Here is a 19,043-nt window from a genome sequence, read left to right on the forward strand (position 1 = left end):
TTATAAAAATAATAATTAAGTATTCTGTTAGAATTTAATGATTATACTAATTATATTTTATATTTTTTATATTTTAAAATGAGATGTTTATCCTGTATTTGATTGTGTTTATCTGCAGTTAGTTACACGAATTCAGATATGAGATGAAATCGGATAGAGATGAAATCGTTTAGGGATGAACGGGCTTAAGAGTTTTTAAGAGATTTAGCCAAATTTTTTATAAGATAGTATAGATAAAATAAAATATTTATTTAGGTTTAATAGACTTTTAAATAGATGGAGCTAAGAACTACTAGAAGGGTACTCGCGTAATGCTGCGAGATACATCTTCATTTTAATGTTTCATTTTATTTTTCGTCTATGTTGATATAATAATGTTTATGTGATTTTGAAAAAGATAATGTTTTTACTTTTGAATAAAAATAAATTTGAAGGCATCATAAATTTTTTTAAAAGTATATTGATATTAATTTTCCGGCTTAACAATTTTTTATAAAGATAATATTTTTTTATAAAGATAATAATTTTGTTAGAACTCAATAATTATCCTAATTATATTTTAGATTTTTTATATTTAAAATGAGAGATTTATTTTGTATTTATTTATGTTTATATGTAGTTAATTATACAAATAAAAAAAATGAAGTTTTAATAAGTTGTACTTGCATACAATTTACTTGTAATCTTAAATTTTAAGTAATGTATATTAATACACAATACTTTATGCATAAAGAATGATTTTTAAGAGTTTGGTCCATATTTACGAATTATTATCTATCTAAAAACCTAGGGTTTCGAGCTAGCACTATGTGAAGGCCAAATGTGTAAAATTACTTTATTTATATTAATATAACTATTATATGATTTAAAAAATCATCAAATAACTTTTAAAAACAACTTGTCCAGTTTTAATCATATCCAACACCAGACAAACACTTGTTTTGTCCAGTCATGTACAATACTACTTAAATGCGTAAGAAATTTACATAAACTATTTGCTAAACTTAATTTTCGATTGAAAAATAGCTAAAAAGTAAGGAGCTGTTTACCAAACGTTTACCCAGGTAAGTGTTTATCAGGTCACATTACCTTACCGGATGAATATGGTAAGGACTAAGAATCTTACCCGGTAAGAACGAGACAAGGATCAAGAGTCTTACCTGATAAATGAGGGCGACGACTTATTATGATAAATGCTTATTGGGTAAATTGTTGCATACAATGTCATTTTGGTAGACAAAAGTCTTACCCGATAAATAAGTAATAGTGTTAAATTTTACAAGTAAATGGCCCATTAATTATTATAAGGAGATGATTATTTTGATAAATTTAAAAAATATATATATATATTTGACCGAAAACATTAATATTATATAGGAATCTGTATCCTAACCAATCACGATTATTGGGATCCAAATCAATCTTCATATGCATCATCCACTTGTACAGTACAACTGCTTCATGCACATCTACCACACCGCTTTACCCTATTTATATCCCTTCTTCCATCCTATCTCCACTCCCCTCCCCTCTCATCCACTCCCAAACTAACGGAGCACCGCCCACCGCCACCGGAGAAACTCAAGATGAATCAACCACCGTCGAAATACATAATCACAGCTTCAGAGGCTGAATCAATGGCTAGATCTAAAGGTCTCAGCCTCCCTCAACTCCTCCCATCTCTCGTTAAATCAGCTCAAGATCTCGCTCGTACACCGATCTCCAATTTCGCCGTCGGTGCCGTCGGATTAGGTTCCGATGGCCGGATCTTTTTCGGCTGCAACATCGAGTTCCCTGGCCTTCCACTCCACCACTCCATCCACGCTGAACAGTTCCTTATTACCAACCTTGCCGCCCACGGCGGTGGCCCTAAGCTACTGCACATCGCCGTCTCGGCGGCTCCGTGTGGCCATTGCCGGCAATTCCTACAAGAACTCCGGAATATCTCAGAAACTCAGATCGTAATCACCGATCAACCTGAAGAAAATCCCGATTACAAACCTATTTCATCGATCTTACCAAATCCTTTTGGTCCTTTTGATTTATTAGATCAGGAAACGCCTCTAATTCTCGAGAAACACGACAATCAATTATCTCTTAAACACGATTCATCGATCATCCAAAACGGAATCACACCGAATTTGTCAAACGGAAATTGCGAATTGATTGATACGAACGAAGAAGCTTTGAAGACGGAGGCGTTAGAGGCGGCCCGTCGATCACACGCACCGTACAGTAATTGTCCATCTGGTGTTGCATTGATGGATTGTGAAGGGAAAGTGTACAAGGGCTCGTATATGGAGTCTGCAGCGTATAATCCGAGCATGATGCCGGTACAGGCGGCGTTGGTGGCTTATATGGTGGCCGGCGGTGGCGGATATGAGAGGATAGTGGCGGCGGTGATGGTGGAGAAGGGAGGAGCGCCGGTGAGGCAGGAGGATACGGCGAGGTTGATGATGAAATATATTTCACCAAAATGTGATTTTAGAGTTTTTCATTGTGTTTGATTTGATCCAAATCAATTGGAAATTTGTGACTCAAATTGTTCCTCAAGTTTTTCGTTTTATTGGATATCTAATGCTATTATTAATTTAAAAATTAAATTAAATTATTCGTAATTTTGTCGATAAATTTCATTTAATTACGAATTTGAGACTAATGTTTGCATTTTTGTTCCTTCCACTAACAATCGTGTTTTATATATGGGTATGAGTTGTATATAGATATGTACAAAGCTCGACTTTTTCGGATTTGTATCAGGATCTTCTAAGCTTGTTTTCAATGAGAAAAAAACATCCGGGTTTCTTTAGGCATGGGTTGAGCTGTGTTTCGGAGTTGAAATAGGCGCATACCGGTTTTCCCAAGCCAAGCTTTTAGGGTTTTCAGGTCGGGACCAAAATTTTGGCCTGGTTGGTCTTTGAGGCCTGGCTCAAGCAGGATTTCAGGCTTGGGTATTTTTGTGCATCTTTAGCTGTATACATATTATTTAGAAGGTTTCAACAGTTGGTGAATGGGTGCTCACAAAGAATGCTGAAATTTTCTTCGACCCAGTGTTTTATTAGGTATTGTTACTTACCTCATACCACCTCTTACCATATAAGAGGTTCTTATTGGTATTGACCGCATATTTGACATGAGTATGTAAGAGAGAGGGACAGTGCTTACCATGATCACCGACACCCTTTTCCTCATCTACCCTCCACTGCAATGAAAAAACATCTCTTTTCTTCACTGACAAGAAAAATACCTTGCATACTTCGTTTTCCGTGCACACATTCTTAGAACGTACCCTCTATCCAAATAATCATTGCTTCTTAAAATCTTGATCTCGTTTGAGTTCCCATAGTTCGTTTTCTTGTTTTCTTTTTCGTTTAAAACAAAACACGAGAAGAAGCAGAAAGTTTTAGGGTAAGAAGAATACAGTAGACGATGTTCAAGAAATCTTTTTCGAAAGGCAAGGATCATAACACTCGGGTTTCACCTGTGAAATCTTGATTGTTGGGAATATGAATTGAGGTAGGTTAATTACACTCATTTCCTTTGGTAAATGTGTCACTAAGTAGTTAACATCGAAATTCTCTTTTTATATTTTCAATACATGATATGACGTGCTTTTAACATCAAATAAAGTGCAAATAGCACTTCTGGTATGAATTGCCAAAAAAAAGAACATGATGGATGCTTTATTTCTCTTGATAATTGTGATCTTGAAAAGATGAGAAGAAATGGAGTAGGGGTGTAGGATCAAGCAAAATTTGATTTGATTTAAATTTAAAAGATATTGAATATTTGATAACCTGGATATCCAATCTGCTATGCAAGCCGACTAATCCCAGGGCGACCAACCGCTTCTCGGATGGTCCGAAGTCACCGCATTTGAACCTCCGTGACCATAAAGGGATTTTTATTCCTTCTTGGATTTGAAGCTGAGACCTTTAGACACTTTTGACCTTTAGAGCTCAAGCTCAAACCAATTGGGCACCACCCTTAAGACACCAATTTTAAGAGCATGTTTTAAGGTTTTACCAAATAAAACATATAGTTTTTTTTTTTATTAACCTTGATATCCAATTTGTTATGTAAGCGGAATAATTTTAGGGCGACCACTTGTTTTGCAGGTAGACCGAAGTCACCGTATTTGAACCTCTGTGGCCACAAAGAGATTTTATCCTCATTGGATTTGAACCTGAGACTTTCAGACATTTTTTTGATCTTTACCCAAGTTCAAACCAATCAGACATCACTCTTGTGGTTAAGAAAAAACACATAGTTGGATTTATCTTATGTAGATCGTAAGAATAGGGTGGATAAGCAAATTAGTATTATGATTCGGTTGTGAAAAATCATTTTCCCTTAAAGAATCTCTAACAGTTATGTTATTTTAAAATTTTCTCAGATTTGAGAAAAGTTTGCTACAACAGTTATGCTAAATTCCTCTCTAAGATAGAGAAAAACAGGAGAGAAAAGAGAGAAATATAGCATACCTGTTAGAGGTACTCTTATTAATAGATACATGTTAGACGAATGACTATTTCGAATATGTTCAACATGGGTTGGGTTCACGTGAGACAAAGCTGTTTTCGTGAGACACGATTTTTACACTTCAAACTTTACAACAAAATGCGTTGAAGGTAAAAGAAAAGCCGAATCTTCACAGCAAAAACACTGTGAAGGTTACCTTCACAGTGTTTTGCTGCGAAGTTTCAAGTGTAATAATTGTGTCTCACGAAAACATTATTGTCTCACATGATCCAAAGTCTGTTCAACATTGTAAACAAAACATCATCACAAGCGAAATGTAATATATAAATACAATCACCATCACAAAGTTGACATACATAATCGGCTCACGATTCCGTCAAAACATTTATGTTTCAGGAATATACGTTTATTTAAACGATAAACTCACTGATTCCCTTCGTGTCCGATGACTTTAAGTCCTATTGGTGTGTCCCACATCTTTAAAAAGCCTTCACAACTAAACGTTTCAAGGAATTTTTTTTTATAGAAATCCAAGCAACGTCAAAACAAATGGTTGTACTTTTAATGCCTAATAAGATTAGGGGTCTCTTTACTTTTTTCCCATTAAGCCCTGAATGAGTTAAGTTGTCTGTTTGAATAAATGTCTTTTTTGAGGGACTAGAGACCGATGGGTTTGAGGAAGGCAAGGAGAGAGATTATGATTATTTTTAAGGCATTTCTCGTATTAATTTGGTTGATATGGCTTAATGGGGACAAGTGAGGGGCCCTCGCTTATTTCATAGCCATTTTGGCTTAATGATTGAGCCGTAAAGAAACAGTCTTATATAGCTAAGCGAACACCCACAATTATAATACCATTAAGCCCATTAAGTTGTAAGTCAACAACCCCTAAATGAGTTGAATGCAAGCTAGTTCGAACACCCATAATTATCATACAAAAAGATGGTTGTACTTGTGAGTTTTTAATAATTCATACGTTAAAAAACAATACTTGATACTTAATATGATGTATTTAAGAACTGTTTAACAGAATGCTTTATAAGATAGTAAGGATACAAATCAGGCTTATCAAAACCATTAAAGAATGGGTAATCTAGCAATATCAAATTTGGTCCTGACGTTGATTAGAAAACAAAATCTTTATGGACAAATAAGCATTGAAGGGGGGACTTTTTGAACGAAAGAGTACATAATAAGCCGCAACGTAATTTAATGGAAATCCCATCTTCCCCAGGTTCGAATCCAGACACTACTAGAACCCTTGTGTCCATGGAAGTTCACCTGCGATGACTTCAGACCATTTATGGTCACTTAGGCATTAGTCGGTCCCATTAAGCTGGCTTGGATACCCACGATTACTCAAAAAAGAAGTAACTTAGAGAAAGGAAATGAAAAAGAACGGTAACCAATAAATAGAGGTAAAAATACGAAACCTTAAAGGGAGATTCAGTTTCTCGGCCACACAGTGAAGAACACAACTTGATGACATAGATCGGGTTAGGGAAATTCGTGTGTATAGTAAGAAAACAATGAGTGAAGAACTTGGATATAATATGAGATTGTATGAGCACACGAATTCCTTGAGTTATACTTTAGACCGAGATCTGCATGAGTTTTACGAAATTAACTCAAGGGTAATCTCAAATCTCCATCCCGATTTTGGCAGAAATTGTTACCTTTTTAAACCTAGAGAATTGTAACTGATCCTATGTTAATGCCAAGAATAACTTTTCATTAAATGAAAAATGATTGCTGAAAATAAGTAGCGAGCAATTACAAAAAGGCAGTTATCAAAACTAATGAAATACCCATCGAGAGACTGGAGCATCAACAACTAGCTGAGCGGTAAAGCATCATCAACTAGTTGAAACCAAGGTTCAAAAAGGCGTGTGGCGGCGAGGTCAAGTTTCAAGCCTTACACGCCACAACGACGACATAGAGTTTTTCAAGGTGTGATAATAGGTGACAAATTTTTATGTCATATATAGAATTACATACATATGTAGATATATGTTTTCTATATATTATCTAATCAGATAATGGTATTAAAAAATGTACAAAATTTTCGGTGGAGCGATGAAATGCGTAGAGATCGGATCCCCATTCATTCCTAGATTCCGGGATTTTTTTAGATTTCTTTTTTTTTTCTGTCTCGTACGAAGCAATGGGAGGCTCAAAGGATCGTGCAGTGGGTGTGTCGGGTTCACGAGTCTATCCTCTTCCTCCTAGAAAGAAGCGAAGCGTAGCGATTCGCTTGAGAGCTTCTGGCTAGGTTATGGACGAGAGGGCAGGCGGAGTGAGCTCTAATTCGATCTGGGGAGGTTCTGGTCTCGGAACCCCCCATGGCACAACCAAAATATGGGACCAAAACTTTTTATATTAGAAGAAGAAAAATCATATAGATTATTATTATAAAAATAGGTTTTTTAATTAAATATTTAAAATAGAAACTTAGAAAAGTAATTTCAAAACTTAATTTAACCGTGAGTCTGTAACGTTTATGAATTTGCGAAACTGTGAGTGATGTGATTAGTTAGAACTATAAAAATGTAAAATCTAAAATTAAAAGTGTAAAAACACAAAAGACAAAAAACTAAAAATAATATTTTTTTTAAGGAAACAATAACGTGTTACAAAAAACGTGACGCCATGGCGTGAGTCACACCTTACAGAAACGCTATGATCCGTTTTGTAACGGCAGAGGCGCGTCTTACACCATGACACGCCTTTTTTAACACTGGTTGAACATCACTGGCAAACCATCAGCTAAATGAACACTAGCGGACCCTCGGTGGCAAACATTCAACTAGCTGAACCTCAGTGGCAAATCCTCAACTAGTTGAATGCTGATGTGTTCATCCGCTAGCTGAACACACTAAACCACCTAAATCACCAATAAAAAAAATATATATCTTAAATTTAGTTTTATTTGAATTTACGGTCAATGTTATCTAATATGAAATCATCCCGTCACATATCTCCACATGATTTCATGATAAAAGTCAGAGTTTGATCAGTGTCTCTATCTCGTCACCTGTTGGTCTCTCATCTAGTCTTCGATCGTCTTTGGACTCCAATCTATGCAATTTGCATGCTATAGCGGTTAGCGGTGGTACACAAAATAGCGGTACATTATAGCGATACTGTAAATAGCGCCCGCAATTACCGAATTTTCTTTTGGGGCTGTTTTGGACCTTTTTTTATATTTAGACGGGTTCCATTATGGGTGGGTTATTTAGACTCTTAGTTTTGTATGGGCTTATTGATCCCACGGTTTCACAGTCCAAAACTTTAGTTATCGATCCTAAAGTCCAAAATGATTTCGTAGTCCTGTTCGATTCCTACTCGATTCCAGAGTCCTGTTCAATTGTGCTTTTATCCATTCCTTCTTTTGATAATCTTTGATTGCTTCTACTTCTAAACACTAAGGAACCGTTTACCAAACGATTATTCAGGTAAGCGTTTACCAAGTCATATTATCTTATTGGATTAATATGATATGGACCAAGAATCTTACCCGGACAAAGACCAAGAGTCTTATCCGGTAAATGGTAAGCGTTTGCCAGGTAAATTGTTGCATATGATGTTTTTTAGTGGTTTAAAATCTTACATGGTAAGTAAATGATAGTGTTAAATTTTATTAGTAAGCACTTACCGGGTAAATTTTTGATAAACGGCCCCCTAACACTTACTATCAGGTAACGGTTTCGGTTTCTGGGTTTCTGTTTCACTCCCAAATTGTTGGAATTTTGATTGTATACCACCGGTTTACCATTGTGATAACCGTAATTTCAAATCACAGTCTCCACGGCGAGTTCCACAATCGTCCACGTTAACTGCTTAAACTCCAACTGCAATTTCATAATTGATTATAACTATCTGTTGAATCCAACAAATTTGAGTGAAAAATGTTGATTTATTTTCAGTAAATGGTTTTCATTCACGAGACACGCTTACGGTATTTCTGTGAAAACTCAACAGATAATTACAATCTAAATTATGTTTTCCCTGTTTAGTATTATAACATAAAAATCAAACGAGAAACGAGAGACTAATTGGTGACGAGATGGACACACCATCAACTGCGAGTCTTATCGCGTGGACAATCGTGACGGGATAAATTCACATTTAATTAACGTTGACCATAAATTCAGATAAACTAAATTTACGGAAAATCTTATATATTTATTTTTATTTCGTTTTTATGGTATCGAATAGAGAGAACCTTAACCTCATACTGTTAACCATAGAATTTCCATTTTTAGAAAGTTTATTTACAATCATGAATTACCAACCGTTAGGAGTATTAAATACCCCTCCCAAATAAACCATCATCTCCCATATTTCATCCCCATTGTCTGTATTATAATCACATATCAGAGACAATGGCTCTTACCAAGCAGACTTTAACTCTTATTTCCATTTTTGTCCTCTTATTCTCTATGTTATATGCTAAAGAAACGTCTTCCCCTACCCCAAACCCTTCACCTAAACCGGCTGCCGCCAGCCCCAGCGCTCTCTCTCACCTTTTCAATCTATTGCCTTCTATTGGGGTAAAAAAGGCAGTGGTTGCAACACCGACCAAAGGGGCTAAGGTTGCATCCAAACAACTGCAAGCAGTGGAACAAAAATTGGTTGCATTCAGCGTAGACATCAAGTACCGATTGGCGGACCCCAAGACACCACAACCGACAAGAAAGTGCCTCATTAAGTGTGATGAAAACTTTAGTGCTGCCATTGGTGATGCTAGAACCAGCATCGAAAGCATCGACAAAGCAAACATAACCAAGGCCTATTTTGACATTAACGCCGTTTCAAGAGATATCGCCACGTGCCACGACTGTTTCAAGGAGACGAACGTCGAGGATGCTGAGGTCAAAAGTTTTGATGAATGGGTTCAAGGGGTCATCGGAGATTGCTATCGAAATCTCCAAATAGTCTAACTATTTTTTTTTTTACATTTTTTTTATTTAATACGATCATTCTTGATTTATCAACGCATAATTTAGAATTTTTTGCACCAATTTAATTAGAGTTAACAGAAAAATATAACAATTTGTTAATGGAGGAGACAAAATACAAATATCGGAGACAAATTTGTAACAAATGAAGTTGGAGGGACAAAAACCATAAAAACTAGTAAATGTTAGGGACCAAAAATGTAATTAACTCTAAATTAAATATTGTTGTATGCTATTTCAATTATAGCATTTGTGATTTTATTGTAAAACATATTAAAATAACATACAATGCTTCACATGTTGATTTATTTATTTATTTAAACATTTATAATGGTTTCTTAATTTGCTTATTAAATTGACTATTTTACCCCCATATATAAAAGTAAAAACAAATCTATAATTTGATAAATTTTTAATAAAACATTACTTGAACAAAAACTTGATTACCGTCAACATAAACCGTCTCCATTTGAAACCTGCTTTAAAAGACACCAATCTGATGAGCATGTTTTGAGTCACTTAGCAGCTGAGGTCAGCGGAATGTCTAGGATCGAACCCAGAACCTATTTTATATTTGGACAAAGTCACGTAGCCCTTTTGCCAACCGAGCTAAACGCATGAAACGATAAATAAAAATTATAACCACAAGGGTGGTACCCGATTGGTTTAAGCTTGGACTTCAACGGTCAAAAGTGTTTGTAGACGAATGACTATTTCGAATATGTTCAACACGGGTTGGGTTCACGTGAGACACGATTTTTATACTTGTGAAGTGGTAAAAAAACGAATCTTTACAGCAAAAACACTGTGAAGGTTACTTTCACAATGCTTTGATGTGAAGTTTCAATTGTAAAAATCGTGTCACAAAAACAATTTTGTCTCACATGATCTCAAGTCTGTTCAACATTGTAAACAAAAGACCATCACATGTGAAGTGTAAGATATACATGCAATCACCATCACAAAGTTGACATACACAAACAAAAATCCTTGATATTATTTTGATTCCAATGTTGTCATTCAAAAATTCTGTAACGGGCTCACGATTCCGTCAAAACATTTATGTTTTAAGAATATACGTTTATTTAAACGATAAACTCACTTCCCTTTGTGTCCGATGACTTTAAGTCCTATCGGTGTGTCCCACATCTTTAAAAAGCATTCACAACTAAACGTTTCAAGGGAAAAGAAAAGAATTTATAGAAATCCAAGCACGTCAAAACAAATGGTTGTACTTTTAATGCCTAATACGATTAGGGGTCTCTTTACTTTTTTTTCCTGTTAAGCCCTGAATGGGTTAAGTTGTCGGTCTGAATAAATGTCTGTTTGAGAAACTAGAGACAGATGGGTTTGAGGAAGGCAAAGAGAGTGGTTATGATTATTGTTAAGGCATTTCTCGTATTAATTTGGTTGATGTGGTTTAATGGGGACAAATGAGGGGCCCTCGCTATTTCATGGCCAGTTTGGCTTAATGATTGAGCTGTAAAGAAACAATCTTTATGGCTAAGCGAACACCCACAATTATCAGATCATAAGCTCATTAAGTTACAAGCAAACAACCCCTAAATGAGCTTAATGCAAGTTAGTTCGAACACCACAATTATCATACAAAAAGATGGTTGTACTTTATGGGTTTTTAATAATTCATACATTAAAAAACAATACTGGGTACTTAGTATTATGTATCTAAGAATTTTTTAACCGAATGCTTTATAAGAAAGTAAAGATAAAATAACAGATCGGGCTTATCAAAACCATTAAAGAATGGGTAATCTAGCAATATCAGTTTGGTCTTGATGTTGATTAGAGAACAAAATCGTTATGGGCAAATAAGCATTGAAGAAGGGACTTTTTGCACGAAAGAGTACAGAATAAGCCGCAACGTAATTTAGTGGAAATCTCATCTTCCCCAGGTTCGAATTCAGACATTGCTAGAACTTTTGTGTTCATGGAGGTTCACTGCGATGACTCCAGACTGTTTATGGTCGCCTAGGCTTTAGTTGGTCCCATTAAGCTGGCTTGGATACCCACGATTAGCCAAAAAAGAAGTAATTTAGAGAAAGGAAATGAAAAAGAACCATAACCAACAGATAGAGCAAAAAATACGAACTCTCAATGGGAGATTCAGTTTCTCGACCACACAATCAAGAACACAACTTGATGACATAGATCAAGTTAGGAAAATTCGTGTCTAGAGTAAGAAAACAGTGAGTGAAGATCTTGTATATAATATGAGATTGTATGAGCACACGTAGCGGTGCTCATGGGTTGGGTTGATCGGGTTGAAGACATTTGAACAACCCAACCCAATGCTTGCGGTTTGGAAAAATCTTAACCCAACCCAACCCAAACCAAAGTGCAACCCAACCCAATCCGTACGGGTTAGTCGGGTTGGTCGGGTTAGTCGGGTTGATACTTTTATATATTAAAATATTATTCTAACCTTGAATATGTTATTTCTCTACTCATAATTTCTTTTTCATCATCAACCATTTAATACAACTTATCCTTTTTTTTACATGTATCACATTCAGTTAATTTTCTCAATTTACATATATATGTTCACAGTTACTGGACATATATATGAATGAGTTATATAGAGATATGAATAGATTAAAAATATATGTATATGAAAAACATACATGATAGTGTAATTGTCTAATATATATACTAATAAAAATTCAACAACCATATTAAATCCAAGAAATAAAATGATATCGGGTTCATCGGGTTGAGTTGGGTTGAAATAATAGTAACCCAATATCAACCCAATACCTACGGTTTGACAATTTTACAACTCGATTAGACATCGGGTTGCTTCGGGTTGGGTCATTTCGCGTTGGGTTGATCGGGTTGGTCGGGTTTTTGAGCACCACTAAGCACACGAATTCCTTGAGTTATACTTTGGACCGAGATCTGCATGAGTATTACGAAATTAACTCAAGGATAATCTCAAATCTCCATCCCGATTTTGGCAGAAATTGTTACATTTTTAAACCTAGAGAATTGTAATTGATCCTATATTAATGCCAAGAATAACTCTCCATTAAATAGAAATGATTGCTGAAAATAAGTAGCGAGCGGTTACAAAAAGGCATTTATCAAAACTAATGAAATACCCATCCGGAGACTGTTTTGGACCTTTTTTATATCTAAACGGGTTCCATTATGGGTGGGCTTTTGTTTTGTGTGGGCTATTTAAACTCTTAGTTTTGTGTGGGCTTATCGATCCCACGGTTTCACAGTCCAACACTTTGGTCATCGATCCCAAAGTCCAAAACGATTCCATAATCCTGTTCGATTCCTACTCGATTCCACAGTCCTAAACTTTTACCGCTATACCACCGGTTTACCATTGTGATAACCGCAATTTCAAATCCCAGTCTCCACGGCAAGTTCTGCAATTGTCCACGTTAACTGCTTAAACTCCAACTGCAATTTCATAATTGATTACAATTATCTGTTGAATCCAACAAATTTGGGTGGAAAATGTTGATTTATTTCCAGCAAACGGGTTTCATTCACGAGACACACTTATGGAATTCCTGTGAAAATTCAACAAATAATTACAACCAAAATTATGTTTTCCATATTTAGTAGTATAACATAAAGATCAAAAGACAAACGAGAGACTAATTGGTGACGAGATGGACACACCATCAACTGCGAGTCTTATCGCGTGGACATCCTTGACGGGATAGTAAATTCATATTTAATTAACATTGACCATAAATTCAAATAAACTAAATTTACGGATAATCTTGTCTATTTATTTATATTTCCTTTTTCATGGTATCGAATATGGAGATCCTCAACCTCATACTATTAACCATAGAATTTCCATTTTTAGAAAGTTTATTTACAATCATGAATTACCAATCCTTAGGAGTATTAAATACCCCTCCCAAATAACCATCATCTCCCATATTTCATCCCCATTGTCTSTATTATAATCACATATCAGAGACAATGGCTCTTACCAAGCAGACTTTAACTCTTATTTCCATTTTTGTCCTCTTATTCTCTATGTTATATGCTAAAGAAACGTCTTCCCCTACCCCAAACCCTTCACCTAAACCGGCTGCCGCCACCCCCTCCACCAGCCCCAGCGCTCTCTCTCACCTTTTCAATCTATTGCCTTCTATTGGGGTAAAAAAGACAATGGTTGCAACACCGAGCGAAGGGGCTAAGGTTGCATCCAAACAACTGCAAGCAATGGAACAAAAACTGGTTGCATTCAACACAGAAATCAAGAAACGATTGGCGAACTCCAAGACACCACAACCGACAGTAAAGTGCCTCACTCAGTGTGATGAAAACATTAGTGATGCCATTGGTGATGCTAAAAGTGGCATTGAAAGTATCAACAAAGCAAATTTACCCAAGGCCAATTTTGACATTAGCGCGGTTTCAACAGATGTCGACACGTGTAACGACTGTTTCAAGGAGGCGAACGTCGAGAATGCTGAGGTCAAAAGTTTTAATGAATGGGTTCAAGGGGTCACCGGAGATTGTCTTAGAAATCTCCAAACATAAAGCTAACTACTTTTTTTTTACGTTTTCATTTTATTTAATACGATCATTCCTGATTTATAGACCCATCTTTCACTGTACATTATGGTAACTTTCTTGAAATCTAGAAAAAGATTCCGAGAGGATCTTGAATACGACTAAACGATGCTGCAAAACATGTGTAAAAAACAATATTATGATAGAATTTAAGGTACATTTGTGTTCTATTTTCACTATGTTATGTTCTTCAATTCATGGGTTCCAATTACATTTTTCCTTTGTGTTAAAGCAACAGAACTTCAAAATCTCATCTTGGTGCCAAAATCAAAGATCCAACAACCAAACATACAAAATCTTAGTGGGGATCTCCAATCATATTCGTTCAAGAAAGGCATTAAATGAAATTGCAGTTGGAAATCAAATCAGTGGACATCAAAATGTAACGCTTTTTTTAAATTGGGTTAATGAATTATAATGTTGGTATTCAACATCTTGAATGAGAGACTGGAAAAACAGCCAAAACTCGATGAGGAATTTATACAAACAGGTGGTTGGCATAGATGACAATCAGCAGGAAGAACAAAACAAAAATGGGGCAAAATCCACTCCAACAAATTCCAGTAAAAGAAATTGATTTCTGCAAAATGATTATTACACTCAAAAATTATGTTTTGAGTATCCACACACGGAATTATCGTGAAAAAATTCAACAGATTATTACACTCAAAATTATGTTTTCCCAGTTTAGTATATTATAACATGAAAATCGAGGAAAAGATGAGAGACTAACCGGCGACGAGATGGAGAAACCGTCAAATCCGATTGGGTTGCCTTGCTGTCCGGAGCTCGCTCAATTTGCACACCGATTAGTAGGAGGATGGTAGCAATGGGTTTATATCGAAGGAATTTAAAAGGAAAATATTATTGAAAAGAACATCGGTTGAGATGGCCGAGTTGGTCTAAGGCGCCAGATTAAGGTTCTGGTCCGAAAGGGCGTGGGTTCAAATCCCACTCTCAACAATTTCATTTTCAATTTTTCCTCTTTTAATATTTTGAAAATATATTTTTATTTTTCTTTAATATTTTAGAAGGTTATTTTATTATTATTGTATTTAATATTTTGAAAGTTTATTTTTAGGGTATACCTGAACTGTTCATGGACAGACAGTACGACCTGCTAAACCTGACCTTAAATTTCGATTTCCTTTCATGTTGTTTCAATTTATCAATATTTATTTCAGTAATAGAAAACGAACCGAACAGTCCCTGAATCAAATAAGAGTATCTCCAGCAACTACGTTAAGATATATATATTTTGAAATAGGAACTTTTTATAGTTGTGTTAAATGATATGTTAAAATAGAGAAAAGAATAGAGATAACGTAAAAATCTCTAAATTTAGATAAATCTCTAAAACTCTATAGAAGAAAAAAAATACTATTTTAATTATTTTCCACCAATAAAAATTACCGAAATTAAATGTGTAGGACAGACATAAAATATTATATTAGATGTATTTAATATTTTATTAATATGGTTAATGTTATAATTGTTAAAATAAAGTAATTGTTGGAGTTTAATGATTTTTTTTAAATATTTTGATTTTCATACTTTATTATAGAAAAATTATAGCATAATTCTGTTGGCATTCCCGGTTTTTTTTTTTTTTTTGCCAATTAGGCAAGTCGGTTTTTATTGATTGGTTTGTATTTTTCAATGACTGTTATGCAGGGACCGACCTACTATGACGTATACGGTGGCACAAGGCACTGTTTCGTTCTCTCGTTGTAGTGTAAGGACATTTAGGGTCGTGAAATGTGTCACCGTATAATTTTTTTTTGTTGTAAGGGTGTCCGGGCCAAAGCTCGACTAATCTCCGGCAAATTTAGAGGCTAAACATGGCCTCACTTAAATGTCGCCAACACTCCCCTCCCAGGACTCGAACTCGGGTTCATGACTATGTCATGCCCAAGCGTTTACCACTATGCCATGTCACCATATAATTTTGTTGGATGCATTCATAGATTACTTGAAATACAATAACAACACAGGTTTCTCTTAGGGGAATTGGTTTGAATTCCCATTTGTATTAATTTCTTAATTTTTGTTTTTTTAATTCCAAATTTTTATTATGTTTCTACAAAAACTTAGGATAAAATACTTGGACACTGATCCTCAAATAGACAAAAACATTAAATTTAGCCAACATATTAATGATGATTTTGTGAAAAATATTTATACGGTTGGGTTCCGATGAGAAGGAAAATTATGCTGAGAAACGTAACACGAGATTTTTACCTTTTGGGTCAATTCTAATTGAATATCAACACTAATAAAATGCATCGAGATGCACTAGATCAATTCTTTTTTAAAATACAATTCATGAATGTACATGGAATTAAAAATGATAAATGATTCAAATCTCCCTTTTTACACGATAAATAGTGGTTTATAACTTTATAATTTATAAATAAATGATGCCTAACAACTAAAAAAGCTCAAAGCCTTGTATTTGTTTTTTATAAATTTTCAGATGGCACTCATGTTTTATTGTCCTCTTATTTGGTAAGAAGTAAATCAACCTCTTATTTGCCTCTTATTGTTCTTCAAACTCTCAACAACCGTGTTTCTCAATCAATTAACCTTAATCGATAACTACTCAATCAATTCTTACCAAATCAATCCTCACATCTCACACATTATGTATTCTAATAGTATTTAAATGTGTTAAATACTTTTCCTGACTTTCGTTTAAGTAAATGTTAATAATATGATTTAGATGTAAATTTCGTAATAATAATGAATATGTATATATATATATGAGATTATATAAATTCAACACTAAAATCTTTTAACGGATAAAATAGACAATTTAAACAAACTCAAATAATCATACTAACTTACATAAAAAGTCTCGTTCATTCATGCTTCCAACACAAATTAAGGGATCACTTTAGGGTTTAAGGTTTAGGGTTTAGGGTTTATTAACCTCAACTAAGAAGAACCAAACACCATTGCCTCTAGATCAAGAAAATGCATAAACTCCAACATGAAAATGAAGTCAATGATGATGAGGCAAAAGCATAGTTTTTGCAAACGATGACGAACCATTGTTGGTAGCTCCATTTATGTCAAGAATTGATGTAATCAAGTTGTAGATTTGAACATTCTCAAACGATGGTACCTTTCTACCTCTAGCGAACTGAGGTCCATGGCCGATAAATATCGTTCTCATCGAGAAAAACGCGTTATCGTACCCGTGGGCTCCGCCGCATTCGGCTTTGTTCGACACCGTCTGCTCGATCTTAAACCCTTCTTCGAGTAACCCGATGATCGGAGGGATCCTATCGCTTCCCGAATAATGTAGTCTTTCGGGAAGATCTTCTTTACGGTAAACTTTCAATTTATCGCCATTCTTGACCTTCCCCGACCTCAAACCTTCGTTCATCTTCGCCACGATTTCGGAAACCGATTGATCCGAAGGCGGACGAATCGAAAGAACCGGAGTAAGGGATTGGACCCATTCCGCCGGAATCTTGATCCAAGAAGCTAAATCATCTAAAATGATCAGTTTTTGATCACAAGTACCAACCATTCCGTGATCACCCACCATAATTATCGTAACATCTTCGAAAACCCCGCGGTTTTCCAAACCTTTGATCAATCTTCCAATCAACCCATCAATGTTTCCAACAGCTTCAGTGATTTGAGGATCATCAGGGCCAACTATATGACCTTGATGATCTGGGTCTTCAAAGTATAATGTCATGAAAACCGGGATTTCGTCATTTGGCAAATCGAAGTAATTCAAGACGGTATCGACACGTTCTTCAAACGGAACCGATTCGTTATAATGTGCACAGAAGTGTTCAGGGCAATCCCAAGAACCCTTTTTGACTTCGGACCCAGGCCAGAAATATGTAGCCGCTTTGAGACCGTGGTTCGCGATGGTTTCCCAAATGGGTTCGCCTAACCACCATTTGGGTTCATGGCTGCTCATGGTGAAAGCGTCGCCAGTAATTGGATCAACGAATTTGTTGTTTATGATTCCATGGTAAGCTGGGTATAGTCCGGTGACAATGGAGTAATGATTTGGGAAAGTCAACGTCGGAAAAACGGAGATCAATCCGGTTTCAGCTTCGGTTCCATTGTTGATCAGTCGATGAATGTTGGGTGTTGGGGTTTTGAATTGGTACCCAAATCGGAACCCATCTGATGAAATCAAGATCACGACGGGATGAGTGAGTTTCGCGAGTGGCCGTGCGATTTGAAGAGCGGTGGAGGAGTGGTGGAGGTTAGAGGGTTTCACGGCGGCGGAGGAGAAGAAGAGGAAGGCGAAGGCGAACGCGGCTGAGAGCGCGATGCAGGTGGTGAGGAGGAGGGAGAAGATGAGTACGGTGGTGGCGGAGGGTTTTGTGGCGGCGGCGGCGGTCGTGGTGGCGGAAGAGAGAAGCGAAGTGGATTGATTCGGTGGGAGTTCGTCGGCGATCGGCACCGGCGAGGGTTTCAACGAATCTAATCCCATTTGCGTCGAATTCTTTTATCAGAAATAAGAACAATTTGGGTAAATTCTTGAAAGGGTTTTGAAATTGGAAGAAATCTTGATAAAGTTATGAAATTGGGGGATTTTGATATGTGGGTTGTGATTGATCGATTGGGGATGAGAAGGGATTGAAGACGGAGTGGGATGGGGAATCTTCCAAAACAAGCATTACAAGTACAAGATACTTGTAAACTCGGAAACTGTGGGATTCAGATTCAATGTATATTTTAGTAGGTGCGGGCATAGGCGGGTACCCGTCTTTTTTGGCAAGAACCAGAACCGGAACCGGAACTGGCGGTTCTTGAGATATTGGAACCGGAACCGGTTAGAGCGGTTCTTAAATTTTTGGAACCGGAACCGGAACCGCCGGGAACCAGTTCCGGTTCCGGGTACCCGCTTCCTAAAATATTAAAATTTTGTTATTTAGAAATAAAAAATAAAACATTGTCAAAACACTAAATAAATAAGCAAGAATACAAATTATACAGAATAATGGTTACAAATATTGTTTAACGATTACGAACCTTAATAGACTAATAGAAAAT

General features: G+C 36.0%; 3 protein-coding genes and 1 non-coding gene across 4 annotated transcripts; 3 read left to right on the forward strand and 1 right to left on the reverse strand.

Moving 5' to 3' along the window:
* Positions 1-1,576: 1,576 nt before the first annotated feature.
* Positions 1,577-2,611, forward strand: LOC112500952 (cytidine deaminase 1-like). The gene has a single exon (XM_025104575.1). The coding sequence runs from the start codon at positions 1,587-1,589 to the stop codon at positions 2,505-2,507; it is 921 nt and encodes a 306-aa protein (XP_024960343.1). The 5' UTR covers positions 1,577-1,586; the 3' UTR covers positions 2,508-2,611.
* A 6,256-nt stretch (positions 2,612-8,867) lies between these two features.
* Positions 8,868-9,425, forward strand: LOC112500046. The gene has a single exon (XM_025103305.1). It carries the CDS (start codon positions 8,868-8,870, stop codon positions 9,423-9,425), a length of 558 nt encoding a protein of 185 aa, XP_024959073.1.
* A 5,469-nt stretch (positions 9,426-14,894) lies between these two features.
* Positions 14,895-14,975, forward strand: TRNAL-AAG. The gene has a single exon. It is a non-coding gene; the product is annotated as a tRNA-Leu (tRNA).
* Positions 14,976-16,804: 1,829 nt separating this feature from the next.
* On the reverse strand, positions 16,805-18,604 carry LOC112500620 (ectonucleotide pyrophosphatase/phosphodiesterase family member 3-like). The gene has a single exon (XM_025104142.1). The coding sequence runs from the start codon at positions 18,478-18,480 to the stop codon at positions 17,017-17,019; it is 1,464 nt and encodes a 487-aa protein (XP_024959910.1). The 5' UTR covers positions 18,481-18,604; the 3' UTR covers positions 16,805-17,016.
* Between the last annotated feature and the right edge of the window lie 439 nt (positions 18,605-19,043).

Source organism: Cynara cardunculus, assembly GCF_001531365.2.
Source record: "Cynara cardunculus var. scolymus isolate 2C chromosome LG 17, CcrdV1, whole genome shotgun sequence".
In the NCBI taxonomy this organism is placed as follows: domain Eukaryota; kingdom Viridiplantae; phylum Streptophyta; class Magnoliopsida; order Asterales; family Asteraceae; genus Cynara; species Cynara cardunculus.

What these genes read in the sequence shown, in the direction of transcription:
- LOC112500952 (XM_025104575.1), top strand. Translation starts at nt 1,587, where the DNA reads ATGAATCAACCACCGTCGAAATACATAATCACAGCTTCAGAGGCTGAA.
- LOC112500046 (XM_025103305.1), top strand. Translation starts at nt 8,868, where the DNA reads ATGGCTCTTACCAAGCAGACTTTAACTCTTATTTCCATTTTTGTCCTC.
- LOC112500620 (XM_025104142.1), bottom strand. Translation starts at nt 18,480, where the DNA reads ATGGGATTAGATTCGTTGAAACCCTCGCCGGTGCCGATCGCCGACGAA.